This window comes from Suncus etruscus, chromosome 11 (assembly GCF_024139225.1).
Source record: "Suncus etruscus isolate mSunEtr1 chromosome 11, mSunEtr1.pri.cur, whole genome shotgun sequence".
Lineage (NCBI taxonomy): Eukaryota > Metazoa > Chordata > Mammalia > Eulipotyphla > Soricidae > Suncus > Suncus etruscus.
The window spans coordinates 3,031,168-3,044,973 of NC_064858.1; the positions used below are offsets into that span (position 1 = coordinate 3,031,168).

A 13,806-nucleotide genomic window follows, 5' to 3' on the forward strand; every position below is an offset into this window, starting at 1 on the left:
ATCTTTGTGGGTGAATATTTTTGTGATCTTGAGGGACATAGATGCCCAAGAGTAGAATCATGAGTTGAAAGGGGAGCTCCAATCTCAGAAGACTGAGAAGTTTCTAAACCATTTTATTTTCCTAAGAAGGCTGAACCAGGAGCCTGAGCTATAGCATGGAGGGAAGACACCCATCCTGACCCAGGTTCAGTCCCCTGCACCCCAGATGGTCTGCTGAGTTCTGCCAGGAGTGATTCCTGAGTGCAGAGCCAGGAGTAACCTCTGAGCATCCCCAGGTGTGACCCTCACACAAAGCAAAAATATAGAGACTCATCAGACAGTCTCACAGCAGTGAATGTGGGGCCCCCTTCCCCCACCAGCAGTAAATAAGGTTCTTTTCTCTATACTAACTCAGATTGTTTTGTGTCACTACCCGCAAAAGGAAGCACGCACCAGACGTGGCTTTTGGCTTTCCTGGTGCAGTGCCTAATTTTCCTCCCAAGAAATATCTTCCAGATTGCCCGTTTGGAGAACTCAATCATTGATCCTTGCGTGGATCAGTGGCGATATTTCTGTCATACTTCTTACATGGTAGTGACTTAACATTTTCCCTTCAATTTGTTTCTGCTATACTACAGAAATTTGGCCTTAGCTATCCTGCAATTATTAAAGGAATTTCAGTACCAAAGCCCGCCAAAAGCTCCCCGCTGGCTAGTTTATTTGTGACTCTTACTTCTAGTATAACCTGGCTCCAGCAGCTTGTTTTTTCTGAGTCTAGCTCTATGATGGTAAACAATTATTCCGTGCCCCCAAAAATCTATTTTCCGGCAACTACATAAGTATCATAAATATCTCTGTCTCTCTCCTCCTGGTTTCTTGAAAAACCTGCTTTTTGCTAAACCAAAAACTTCTAGCTCTTGTTTCACAGCCCTCTAGCAGGGCTCTTTCTCACCTACATCGAATAGTTATCTGATATGTAAATTCTAGGGCCTGGTCTCATTGGGAAGATCCTCTGCTCTTTGTTTTCCCTGAAAACACCTTGCATACCAGAGTTTGTGCTTAAAAATGTCATCCGGGAAGGTGGCGCTAGAGGTAAGGTGTCTGCCTTGCTAGCGCTAGCGTAGGACAGACTGCGGTTTGATCCCCCGGCGTCCCATATGGCCCCCCCAAGCCAGGGGCAATTTCTGAGTGCTTAGCCAGGAGTAACCCTGAGCGTCAAATGGGTGTGGCCCAAAACCAAAAAAAAAAAAATGTCATCGGCTGAACAGTAAAATTTGTCGGGGCCGGAGAGATAGCATGGAGGTAAGGCATTTGCCTTTCATGCAGGAGGTCATCGGTTGGAATCCCGGCATCCCATATGGTCCCCTGTGCCTGCCAGGAGCAATTTCTGAGCCTGGAGCCAGAAATAACCCCTGAGCACTGCCGGGTGTAACCCAAAAACCACAAAAGAAAAAAGAAAAAAAAAGAAAAAAATTTGTCTCTCGTCCCATGGACAATGCATTTTGTGTGGTCTCATTTATTTTATTTTCATATTTCATATTCATCCACTTCGTGTTTCCGCTTATTCCCAGTGAGGATTTACAGACCCCACTAAGGTCTTGCCGTCAGCAGCAGTTTTGGAAACAGGCCTTTCCCATACACATGGGGGGGGGGTCTTCTCTCAATGTTATTTGGATTTGCATTTCCATGGTAAATAATGGGTGTATTTTATGATCTGGAGAAATAGTGTAATGGGTAGGGTGCTTGCCTGGTTTCCATCTGATACCCAAGTTCAATTCACCAGTCCTCCGCACTTCACCAGCAGAGAGCCCAGAGCACAGAGATGGGAGTCACCACTGTGCGTCACTGAGTATGGCCCAATTAACGAAATTATGAATCTTGTTTTAAAAGTTTTCTCTGGAATCATACTGGAGCCTGAGAAAACCTGCAGCCCAATTACCCACATCACTAACTGGCTTGTTGCACTTAAGGTCAGTTATTCTTTATGTGGAAGAGGAAGTCTGGGCTGGTTAGGCTTTGTTCCAGAATTCTGCTACTCAGCTGAGGTTGCTGTTGGTTGGGCTACTTCTGCTTAATGCTGAAGATGACTTGGTGCTGGCAATGGAATCCAGGATATCCACATGCATACCTCACTCTCCAGCCCTCAAGGAAAAGCATTGTCTTATGTTTCAGCAACGCAGATTCTAGAGATGTGCTCAAAGAAATCGAAACAAGTTTGGGAGTGCCTTTTGGGGAGGGTGCGTCCAGTGGTGCTCAGGGCTCAGGTTCTATTCTGATGATGCTTTGGGGACCTTACTCTAAGCCAGGGATTGAGCCCCAGTTGTCCGTGTGCATGACAAGTGTCTCAACCCTTTTCTGTGGCCATCAGTGTGGCCCACTGATGGTGGTGAAATCAGTGCAATCTTCCCCCATCCAGAAATGAAAAGCTCTAGGGACATGTCAAATACTTAGTCACACATGTCCACCAGAACAGCCTTCCGGCCCTGCTGCATAGAGATGAAGATGAGGGATAGTTAGGAAGAGGAAGAACTGGTAAAGGTGCTGCTTGCTAGAAATCTGGGGTCTAGACTAGCTTCTTGAATCTGAATTTCTGCTCCCACCTTTGAAACAAGGATGTCACTTTTGCTGCTTTTATAGGTCCAACCGAGCCTTTCCCCAGGTTGACAAACCATTTCATCCCTGGGTCAGTGCAACACACACACACACACACACACACACACACACACACACACATGTTGCAGAAGGACTGCAGTCTGTCCTCTCATCCGGTTTCTCCCAGACTTTGTCTGCAGAAGGAAGGTAATTAACTTTGTTTTTGGATTCTTTAACTTAACAGATCCAGCTCGTCAGCATGTTACACGGTGTCCCCTCTGTCCCTGGTCAAGGCATCCTAGCATGTACCAGGCATCTCCAGCTCTGGGATGTTGCATTTTCTCTGAAGTGTTCATGGTCTGCAGGGAAGGCTCTGCCCTATTTTCTCCCTCCAGCTTCCCATGCCCTGTGAATGGTGCTGGAATTTCATCACCCTTGACCTGGATGAAATTTGGTCATGGAGACCAGAACCAGTTGGACATCTCATGCTGTGGAGAAACCCTTATGTGCTCCTCTTTATAGCTCTCTGGTCACAGTGGAGAGGTTCAAAAGGGGAGGGATGGTGTTTCTAGAAGGTCCTTGCAAGGTTCATCCACAGGAACAATTTCTGGGTGAGTTCTGAGAAAATGATTCAGTGACCAATGTGTGAAAAAGGCATCTGGTACTGGGAATTGTTCTCTTTCTGTGTGTGACTTAAACTACTCTTCCAGGGTTTCATGCAGGCCATGACACTCTGTACCCAACCTAGCACCATTTTATGGACTTGAGGCTGACCCAGTGTTTTGTAAACGCTGGGTCCATTAAATGCAGACTCTGCAGGGGCCTACTTTGTTGTGTTCTGATCATGTCACAAAGTTCTCTTCTCAGTAAAGGTTGGACAAAAGGTGGAGCACAGAAGGAACAGGCTGAGAGCAGGGCTCAGTGTTGGGGGCATGGCTCAGTGTGTGTTAGGGACAAGGACCCAGGATCTGTGGACAGGCCTATGGATCTGTCTCAGGATATTAGATTTTATTTCACTGGCCTGAGACCCGGTGTTTATTCCCATTCCAGACCATTTTAATTACTGCTGTTTTGCAATACAGCTAGAAGTTGGGGAAAGGATTGTAATTCAGTCCTTCTCCCAAAGGATTGACTTAGCTATTCTGGAGGTTTATCATTCTATATACATTTTTGGAGTGCTTGATCTATTTCTTTGAAAAATGTCATGGGTATCCTCACAGGGACTGCATTAAGCTGTACAATCTTTTGGGGAGTATTACCATTTTCATGATGTTAATCTTCCCATATTTTCCATTTCCTCATCTTTTATTTCTTGAAGTAGTATTTTCTCTGTCTAGGTCTCTCACCTCTTTAATTAAGTTGATTCCAAGATACTTGATTTTCTGAGGCATGGTTGTGAACGGAATTTTTTAAATGCCTCTTTGCTTTCATTATTTAAATATAGGAAAAACATGGCCTTTTGCATGCTAATTTTGTCATCTGCCACTTTACTATAAAATTCTATTGATTCTAGAAGATTTCTGGTGGCATTCTTAGGCTTCCCTAAATATATGTCATCTGTATATAATGAGAGTATGACCTTTCCCTTTTCTCTTTAAATGCCCTTGTTATCTTTTTTATTGCCTAATTGCTATGACAAGCACAATTTTTTTTGTCACACCCAGTGGCACTCAGGGGTTACTCCTGGCTCTGTGCTCAGAAATCACTCCTGGCAGGCTCGGGGCAATATTATGGGATGCCAGAATTTGAACCACCATCAAGTCCTGGATCTGCTGTTTACAAGGCAAACAACCTACCACTGTGCTATCTCTCCAGCCCGACAAGTACAATTGAATAGAAGTGGTGAGAGTGGGCAACCTTGTCTTATGCCTAATATTAGAGGAATGGCTTCTTTTTTCTTTTTTTTTGGGGGGGGGGGTTTGTCCGGGATCAAGAGGAATGGCTTTAAGTTTTACTCACTGATTATACTGTTTGCTGTGGGCTGTGGTAAGTGGCTTTGACTTTATTGATGAAAATTCCTTCAATTCCAATGTGTCAAGAGTTTTTATCATGAGTGGTTGCTCTATCTTGTCAAATGTTTTCTCTACATCTCTTGATCATATGTTTTTTTTTCTTTTGTTGATATGGTATATATTGATTGACGTGGATATGTTAAAATATTCTTGTATCCCCAAGATGAATCCTACTTGGTCATGGGATATGATTTTTTTAATGAATTATTAGATTCTATTTCTAGTATTTTGTTGAGAATTTTTGCATTTGTGTTCATCAGGATATTGTCCTGTAATTCTCTTTTCTTGTGATCAGAGAGATGTTTTGTTTTTTTTTTTCATAGAAACTGGGAGTATTTGTTTCTTCAATTTCTTGCAAGCACCTAAAAAGGAGTGACAATAAGTCTTCTTTAAAAGTTTAAAGGTGGGGCCGGAGAGATAGCACAGCGGCATTTGCCTTGCAAGCAGCTGACCCAGGACCTAAGGTGGTTGGTTCAAATCCCGGTGTCCCATATGGTCCCCCGTGCCTGCCAGGAGCTGTTTCTGAGCAGACAGCCAGGAGTAACCCCTGAGTGCTGGGTGTGGCCCAAAAACCAAAAAAAAAAAAAATTAAAGGTATTCACTAGTGAAGCCACCTGGGCGTAGGCTTTTGTTTTAGGGTAGGCTTCTGATTACTACATTAATTTCTTTGAAAGTGGCAGGTCTGTTAAGTTTTTCCATGTATTCTTGGTTCAGTCTGGGAGGTTATAGGAGTCTAAGAATGTGTCCACATCTTCTATGTTCTCTCATTTTGTGACATAGAGGCTTTCAAAGGAATCTGAGGATCCATTGAATTTCTGTGGTGTCTCTTGTTGTGTCCCCCTATTTAGTTTCTGATTTGGTTTAATAGGGTTCTCTCTCCCTGTTAATCTTAATAATGGTTTATTGGTCTTGTTTATTTTATTAGAGAACCACCAGGATAGATCCCTGAGCACAGGGTCTTCAGTGCATGAGTGGCTAGTCTGGATGGACATGCTGGCTGCCAGCTCAGGATGGGGTCTCTCTAGTTTTCCAGAGCCCCTTTCCTGCTCTGGGGCAAATATTGGACTCAGTGGGGGTCCTGGGAGGGGTGGAGGGAGATTGTCAGAATGTCTGCACATGTCTGAGGGACTCCAGGCACCACACACCTCCCAGACCTTAGCACTGTGCCCTGACCCTGACCCTGCAGATAACATCACCTCCAAGTTAGAGAACTTCATGCGTTTAATTAGTCTTTTGGATTTTTTCCTGGGCTTCCAGTTCATTAGTTTCTTCTCTAAGTTTTATTATTTCCTTCTTTCTGCTTGCTTTGTACTCTGTTGGTCTTTTTCTGGTTTCTTAAGTTGTACAGTTACATGTGTGAGCCTTTTATTTCTTCATGATAAATGCTTGCAGAGCTATGAGCTTTCTTCTTAACAGTGCATTGCCGAGTCCTACAAATTCTTGTAGCTCATATCCTCATTCTCATTTGTTTTCAGGAATCTTTATTTCTTCTCTGACTACTGGCTATTCAGTAATGAGCTATTTTGTTCCTAGATGTTTTCATTGTTTCTCTGTTTATGTTTGTGATCCAATTTTATTTTCAGCACATCATGGTCTGAGAGGATAGTTGGTATGCTTTCTATCTTGCATGTGATCTATTCTGGAGAATGCCATATGTTCACTAGAGAAGAATGAGTTTTTGGCCTTTTGGCCAAAAAGCCCTACATATACATGAAAAGCATAGATACATACACACATACATACATACATACATACACACACAAAGCCTCTCTTTTCCATTTGTTCCTTCAAAGTACACATTTTCTTACTGAGCTATAGTCTAGTTGATCAAGAGGTGACAGACAGTGCTAAGTCTATTTCTCTATTACTGTTGTGTTGCTATCAATTTCTTTCTTCAAGTCTATTAGCAGTTGTTTTAAGTATTTTGTTGGTCCCTCATTGGATGAGTGTCTCCCTCAAGGGAAGTTGCACCCAAGTCCTGTTTATACAGGCTGATGGGGTCTCTGTTACCAGTTCGTGCTTAGTTGGTCCTGATACTGAATCCTTTTAAACAATTTTAAATATTTTTTTAATTTTTGGGCCACCCCACCCCCAATACTGCTCAGGGCTAACCCCTGTCTCTATGCTCAGGGGCTACTCCTGCTGGTGCTTAGGACCCCTATATCATGACAGAGATGGACCTGAAGTAGGTAGACTGCAAGACACATGCCTTTCTTGCTGTCCTGTCTCAGCCTACTGGGGGTCGTCAACTGCTTCCTAGAGCCTCTCTGGAGTTGTCAGGATAGAACAGTGCAAGGAGGGGATACAGTGATGGCACATGGAGTGTGTGTCCACCAGGTGCTCTCCCTTTGTCTGGCCAGTGGATGTGGTGACTCTCAACTCTACTCTCCTGCCTGGGGCCTGAGCTGATACTCTCAAGAAGTTGCTGGGGCTCCCAGTGCAAGTGTCAGGAGGGAGCTGGGTTGTCACCTCTCCCTGCTCCCCTCTCCTTTTAGACCCCTATCCAAACTATCTCCCTCTACTGGGATCCCATTCTCCCCGTCCCTACCCACTCCCCCAGCCAGTCTGTCCCCTCTGCACTCACTGACTCTCCTTTTTTGTTTGTTTGCTTGTTTTTTGTTTTTGTTTTGTTTTGGGCCATATCTGGTGATGCTCAGGGGTTACTTCTGGCTATATGCTCAGAAATCACTCCTGGCTTAGGGGGCCAGATGAGATGCTGGGGGATCGAAACGCGGTACATCGACTCTAGTGCGTGCAAGGCAGACGGCTTACTGCTTGTGCCACCTCTCCGGCCCCACCGATTCTCCTCTTGAAGGTCCAGTCACTGGGCGAAAGGCTGGTTCTCTTTCTTTCTTCTTAATGTCATGGTGTTGGGGACCTGGGAGCGGAGTCTGGGGGAGAGGGGGGAGGATCCTTGATCTTCCTGCCTCGCTGAACAATGGAGCAGGCGAAAATTCTTTAGTGTGATGGAGTGGCTATAGGATTTTATACACTGAAAACGAAAGGAGAGGCCACTCCCCATTGTAGAAAATCTTCTGGAACTGGAAGTCATGCTCATTCCTCTCCAAGAAGGGCTGATGTCACTTTCGTGCATTTCCCAGGTGATAGGCTGGCCCCAGGTTTCTGCAGTGGGGGCAGCTGCTCCTGGTGCCTTGCTTGGCTCCAGGGATATGGTCAACCATTATATATGAGCCTAGATCACAAGCTGAGATTGAACCCAGAGATGGGGGGTTGGAAGGGGCCCAGGGTTTGGGATCTTCTCTTTGGAGGCTGTGTGATGACGTGTGGCCTAAGACCACCCTCCAGACAGAACATTCTCTTCCTGCACATGCTCCTTAACTTTTATTGCAATTTAAAAAAATCACTATTATTAGGACTCAAAGCAATAGCACAGTAGGGAGGGCACTGGCCTTGCCTGCAGCCAACCAGGTTTGATTGATCCTCAGCATCCCATAGGGTCCTCTGAGCTTGCCAGGAGTGATATATGAGCACAGAGCCAGGAGTAACTCTTGAGCACTGCCAGGTGAGGCCTACCCCACCCCCAAATCACCATTATTATTCTTATGATTTTGCTTTTGGGGCTACATCCAGTGTTGCTCAGACTCTACAATCAGGGATCATACCTGGTGGGGATTGGGGGACACTGTGCAGTGCTGGGATCAAACAGGCTCAACTGCACCAAAGGCAGGTGCCTTCTTGCTGGTCTGTCTCTCAGCGTTGATCTCTCTCAACCAGAATGTGCCTATGTGTGATATTCCTTCTTTCACACTCTAGTCTAGTAACTCTAAGGTCTAAAAAAAGCCCCTTCTCCAGAGCAATAGCACCAGGGGGAGGGCATTTGCCTTGCATGTGGTTGACCTTCATTCAATCCCTGGCATTCCATGTGGTCTCCCAAGCACACAGGAGTGATTATTGAGTGCAGAACCAGGAGTAGCCTCTGACCACCACTGAGTATAGCTCCAACCATCACCACCCTCCCCTGCAAAAGACCCTTCTGTTGTCTTTATTTTCTGTTTATTTCTAGTCTTTTTTTCCCTTTCTTTTTTTGAATTTTTGTTTTTTTTGGGGGGGAGGGCCCACATCCCGTGACAGTCAAAGTACTATGCACTCAGAAATCACTCCTGGCTTGGGGGACCATATGGGATGACAGGGATCGAACCCAGGTCTATCCTGGGTCAGCTGTGTGCAAGGCAAGCGCACGTGCGTGTGTGTGTGTGTGTGTGTGTGTGCGCGCGCGTGTGTGTATGTATCCTATCCAGGGCCTCATGAGACATGCGAGGTGAGCACTGTCCTACAATCACATCTTTGCTTCCTTCTTCTCCTAATTTTTTTTTTTTTTTTGGTTTTTTTGGGCCACACCCGGCGATGCTCAGGGGTGACTCCTGGCTGTCTGCTCAGAAATAGTTCCTGGCAGGCACGGGGGACCATATGGGACACCGGGATTCGAACCAGCCACCTTTGGCCCTGGATCGGCTGCTTGCAAGGCAAACGCCGCTGTGCTATCTCTCCAGGCCCGTCTCCTAATTTTTTTTTTTTTGGAAGTTTCTTTGGTTTGCTTTTTTCTCTTTGGTATCTTTAAAATTTTTTAAATAGATTTTTTTAAAACTTTATTTAAAGAAAATGCATCACATAGTTGACATAGCTGATCGTAATACATTTGTTTCCAGATAAGTAAAGTATTGAAAAAATAATGGAAAAAAATAATAAAGAGAAGAAAGTTAAAAAAAAGAACAAAGGCTAATAGAAAAAAATATAGTAGCAAACACGTTGGTGAAAATGATCATATTTCCAATAAAGTCATTAAGACAATGGCAGAAAGTTTAGTAAGCTCTTGTTGTTGAAACAGATTTTTAATTTGATCACCAAGAGATATACAGGTCCAAGCTGTTCATATTTGAGTTTCAGTCACACAATGTCCAACACCCTTCACCAGGGCACATTTCCCACCACTTTTGTCCAGGTTCCCTACCGCCCCACACCCCCTTTGAATTTGGGGAGGTGGGTGCGGGTCACATCAGGGTTTCTTCCTGGCTCTGCTGTCAGAAATTGCTCCTGGCAGGCTCAGGGGACCATATGGGATGCTGGGAATGAACCCAGGCCCATCTTGGGTCGGCTGCAAGCAAGACAAACACCATGCCGCTGTGCTGCTCTCCTGTCCCCCCAAAAAACTTATTCATCAGTCTGGAGGCTCCCAGCCTGCACCCAAGATGTGCCTCGGACCTGGTCTCAGAGGTCCCAGGCAGCAAGATGCTCAGACCCAGCCCAGGTCCACCCAGGACCGCAGGAGAAATCTACAAAGCGCCAGGCCCCGCCCGAGACGCTCATTGGCTGCCGCGGCCTCGCCACGACCAATCGCCGACAAGAGGGGTCACCGAGGGGCGGGCTCACCGGTCCTACTAGCCAATCACGCCCCAGCTCGCCTGAGCATGCACGAAACTGGCGACCCAGTTTCCGGAAGTCCGGCTGAGGCCGCAGGTTGAAGTAAACGGTCCTATCTGCCACAGGATCGGGCCACGGAGTTCAGTGCCGTAGTGCAAGAAATACAAGCAAGTACAAAAAAAATACTCCAAAAAGCTCCAAACTGCGCTTCCGGTTGGCGCAGGACACAGGAGCCGACCGCCTCCTTCAGAGGGGACCGGCGGCAGCGCGCTACTGCGCGTGCGCGAGTGAAGCCGAACCGGAAGTAGGGCGCTGAGCTGTTCCTCACCCCATTGGCTCACGACCTGTCACTCATCTAGGATCAGCCAATGCGAACCTTGAGAAGGCGGGACTCAGCTGTCAGGTAGAGTCCCAGGGTGACAGATTCTGCCAGGTACCCCAGGGCTGGCACCTTGGCGCTTCTGCAACACTCCTGCTTATTACCAAGAGTCCCAAGGTCTGGATTAGTCGCTTAGAGGGTTTTGGTTTGGGTCAGCACCAGAGATGCTCACCCTGGTACCCACTTGCCCTGTGCATGGTCTCCCCAACTAGTTTCTAGCTTTTACTCCTCAGTGTTGGATCTTTCATGCTCAGCTTCTCCTCCCTGAGCCCCTACCCAGGTACTGGACAGTATGGGACGCCCACACTTTATCATCCTCATCCTCGTCATCATTATCGGAAGGGGGCCCCTGGCGCAGGCGCAGGGATACTCATAGCTGGTGAAGCTGCCAGATGTGCCCTGCTGGGGCTGGGGCTAGGGCCTAGGCCCAGGGGCTGGCCCACAAGCAGCTCCAGCTGTGACTGGACATGGCACAGCAGGGTGGATGGAGAGGGGCGAGGCGGGAGAAGGTCCAGGATGTTCTCTGTGTGCAGCATTGGGAGGTAAATGAAGTCCACGGCTCACTCTCCACCCTCGTTGGGTTTCATCAGTCCATACTCCCTTGCCTTCCCAAGGCAGGCGATGGCCTCCTTGGTAAAAGGACCCTTCTCCTTGGCCTTGGCCAGCATGAACAAGATCTTCAGAATATCATTCTCCACCAGGCTGCCTGCCAGCTCCCTGTAGGCCTCTTGCCATGTTTGGCACCACCAATGCGCCCGGTGCTGCAACTCAAGGTTGAGCCTCAGCAGAAGGGGCTGGAGAGTGTGAGGTTTGCAGGTGGGGGGCGTTGTGAGTACAGGCCAGAACCCAGAAATGGGAGGCAGGGAAATTCCTCCACCCCTATGTGGGCCTAACTGATCACTTCAGGGATGTGGCTGCAGAGCGATGGCTGCATGGAGGTGAGCATGGCCAGGCCCCCGGCTGCTGCCCTCCAGAGGAGTTCATCGTCCTCACCGCTGTCTAGGACCAGCAGCTTGAGCTGGTCATTACCCATGGCTTCAAAGAGTTTCTGAACCTGAGTGCAGAGAAGGGCACAGCCTGTCAGGGGGAACCCAGCCTCCAGTACTGGCTCCCCCATCCCCCGCATTTCTTTGCTCCTGGCGGTTAGGGAGCTGAATCCCACACCTCTTTACTCATGGCCACATTGCTCATGAACTTGGTGGCTGTGCAGTGGATCATCTCAAGCTCCTTGAACATATAATCTTGGATCATGGGTACTTTCAGAATTTTCTGCCTGTGGGGTCGACATCAGCAGCCTTTCATTCGAACCCCTTCCTTGTACCCCAATCTGAGTGGAGGAGCCCCCTGGGGCAGGTGGGTGGGCAGAGCACGCAAATACTGCAGGGATTGGAGGGTCGAGTTACCTGGGTGGGAGAAACTGAGGCCAGTACCGGGATTAACAATGGCTATAGGCACCAGGCACAAAGCTGCCTCCACTCCCCTGCTTGGGGAGTGCTCGGGCCTGCTTGGGCAGTGGGAAACCGAGGCTATCAGGAACAGAAGCCAACCACTCCTGAGCCCTCACTGGCATCACTCCAAGCTGTGACCATACATAGCCAGCCACACTCTTACCATAGCTGCTCACTGATGCCCATCAGGTTGGTCAGTTCCATAAGTGCCTCGAAATTCTGCAGGATCACACAGCGAGGACACCAGATCTACACCATGTTGATCTGTGAGCATCCCCACAGCCAGTCAGAGATGCTCCCCACTCATACACCCTGCTAGAGGCCAATTCCAGTCCATCTGCAGTACCACATACAGGCCCCCTAGGAAAGGTCTTCTCAGGGCTAGAGGTGATGGTCAACTTGGCCAGGGCCTGGATCGCCTTGGTCTGCCCCACGTCGGTGCCCTCCAGAGCCAGTGGGAGCAGAGCATTAGGCCACAGGAGACGTCACCTGTTCAGATCTCATTCCCTCTCCACATGTTTGGATATGCCCACTAAGAGCAGAGACACCCTCAGGACCACCCAGGCTCTTGGCTTGGGGAACCTTTTAGAGGGCCTGTGGGGTGTGCCTAGGAAGCTCATCTTTCTCCCACTCTGAACTTCCATGGTGCCTTGGTCCTCCATGTTCTCCACTAGAGCCAGGAAGACCCTGTAGACAGGGAGCTCAGTGCTGGGGGCTCCCCACCAGGATGTTCCCTGGATGGATGTGCCTGGATAGCAGGTCCTGGAAGGTGTTGGTGAGCACAGGGCTGTTGATTTTCACCATGCACATTGGCATCGATACCACACAGGCCCTCAGGAAGCTTGGTTTGTTGTGGGGAAGGTAGAACTCTGCTGGGGAAACCAGTGAGGGTGGATCTGCAGCTATATGGTGACTCACCTTGGGGTGCTGCTGGCATACTTGGCCAACTCCACCATCTTGGGGTCGGGCTCCTCATAGACATAGCTGTTGGTGCAGTTTACCAGCACCGAGGCTGTGGCAAAGAGCACTGACTGCTCATCCGACTGAAAGGGAGGGCCTGGGGTGGACACCCCCCAACTACCTGGGGTTCAGGCTACCACCCTCACTCACTCTGCCCCAGGTGGAACCTTGTGAGTGCTGAGAATCAAAGCAAGGCAAATGCCCTCTCAGCTGTGCTCTCTCTTTCTCTGGCCCTGAACTCACCATCTCTTTGTTTTGGGTTTGGGGTCACAGCCATCAGAGCTCACTCCTGATAGTGCTCAGAGAACCTTATAGGGTTTCAGGATGAATCTAGTGGGCTGCCTGCAAGGCCAGCATCCTCCCTGCTGTGCTCCACTGGCCTGGCATGAGGCAGGGCTTTGAGGTGGCAGCTGAGAGTTTTGGGGGTACCCTGTAGACACCCCAGTGCTACTTTGCTGAGTTGGAACAGGGCCCTCAGGGCCCTCAGGGGTGCCTCGTCCATCACGAACTCTTCCTTTACATCAGCATCAAAGGTGAGGTAGGCCAAGTGCTTGCATCTATTCCCTCACTACTCAGCCACTTGCAGGTGGATCAGAGCTGCAACATGGTGGTAGGGCAAGGTTGGGGTCAGGTCCTCTAAAGGCAGGACCCAGCACCCAGGGGCCCACCAACACTCACTTCCAATATGCTTGGCCAGCTTCAGGGTGGAGCCTTCTACTAATTGCTTCATGCTGAAGTCGGTAGTTCCTCCACTACTGCAGAGCCAAGCTTGCCCAGGCCCTGGGGAGCCAAGAGGCCTCATGATCACTCCAGGAGGCCACTCGTCCAGGACCCATACACCACCTTCCCCAGGTCCTGGGAGGTCTGTTGACCTGTTCTGGGGAGGCAAGAAAACACTTTGTAGGTGGGGCCAGAGTGAGAACACAGCAGCAGGGTGTTTGCCTTGCACGAGGCCTACCTGGGACAGATTCATGTTGGATCCCTGGCATCCCATAGGGTCCCCCTAGCCTGCCAGGAGTGATTTCTGAGCACAGAGCCAGGAGGAACCCCTGAGCAC

The 13,806-nt window shown here is 48.5% G+C and overlaps 1 protein-coding gene across 1 annotated transcript; it reads right to left on the reverse strand.

The window, feature by feature from the left end:
- Positions 1 to 10,901: 10,901 nt before the first annotated feature.
- LOC126022910 (protein unc-45 homolog A-like) lies at positions 10,902 to 13,551 on the reverse strand. Its single transcript, XM_049783923.1, has 10 exons — positions 13,428 to 13,551; positions 13,201 to 13,313; positions 12,721 to 12,832; positions 12,538 to 12,658; positions 12,414 to 12,476; positions 12,113 to 12,260; positions 11,953 to 12,038; positions 11,506 to 11,614; positions 11,239 to 11,395; positions 10,902 to 11,161 (listed from the first exon to the last, which is right to left on the reverse strand). The coding sequence occupies exons 1-10, from the start codon at positions 13,549 to 13,551 to the stop codon at positions 10,902 to 10,904; spliced, it is 1,293 nt and encodes a 430-aa protein (XP_049639880.1).
- Between the last annotated feature and the right edge of the window lie 255 nt (positions 13,552 to 13,806).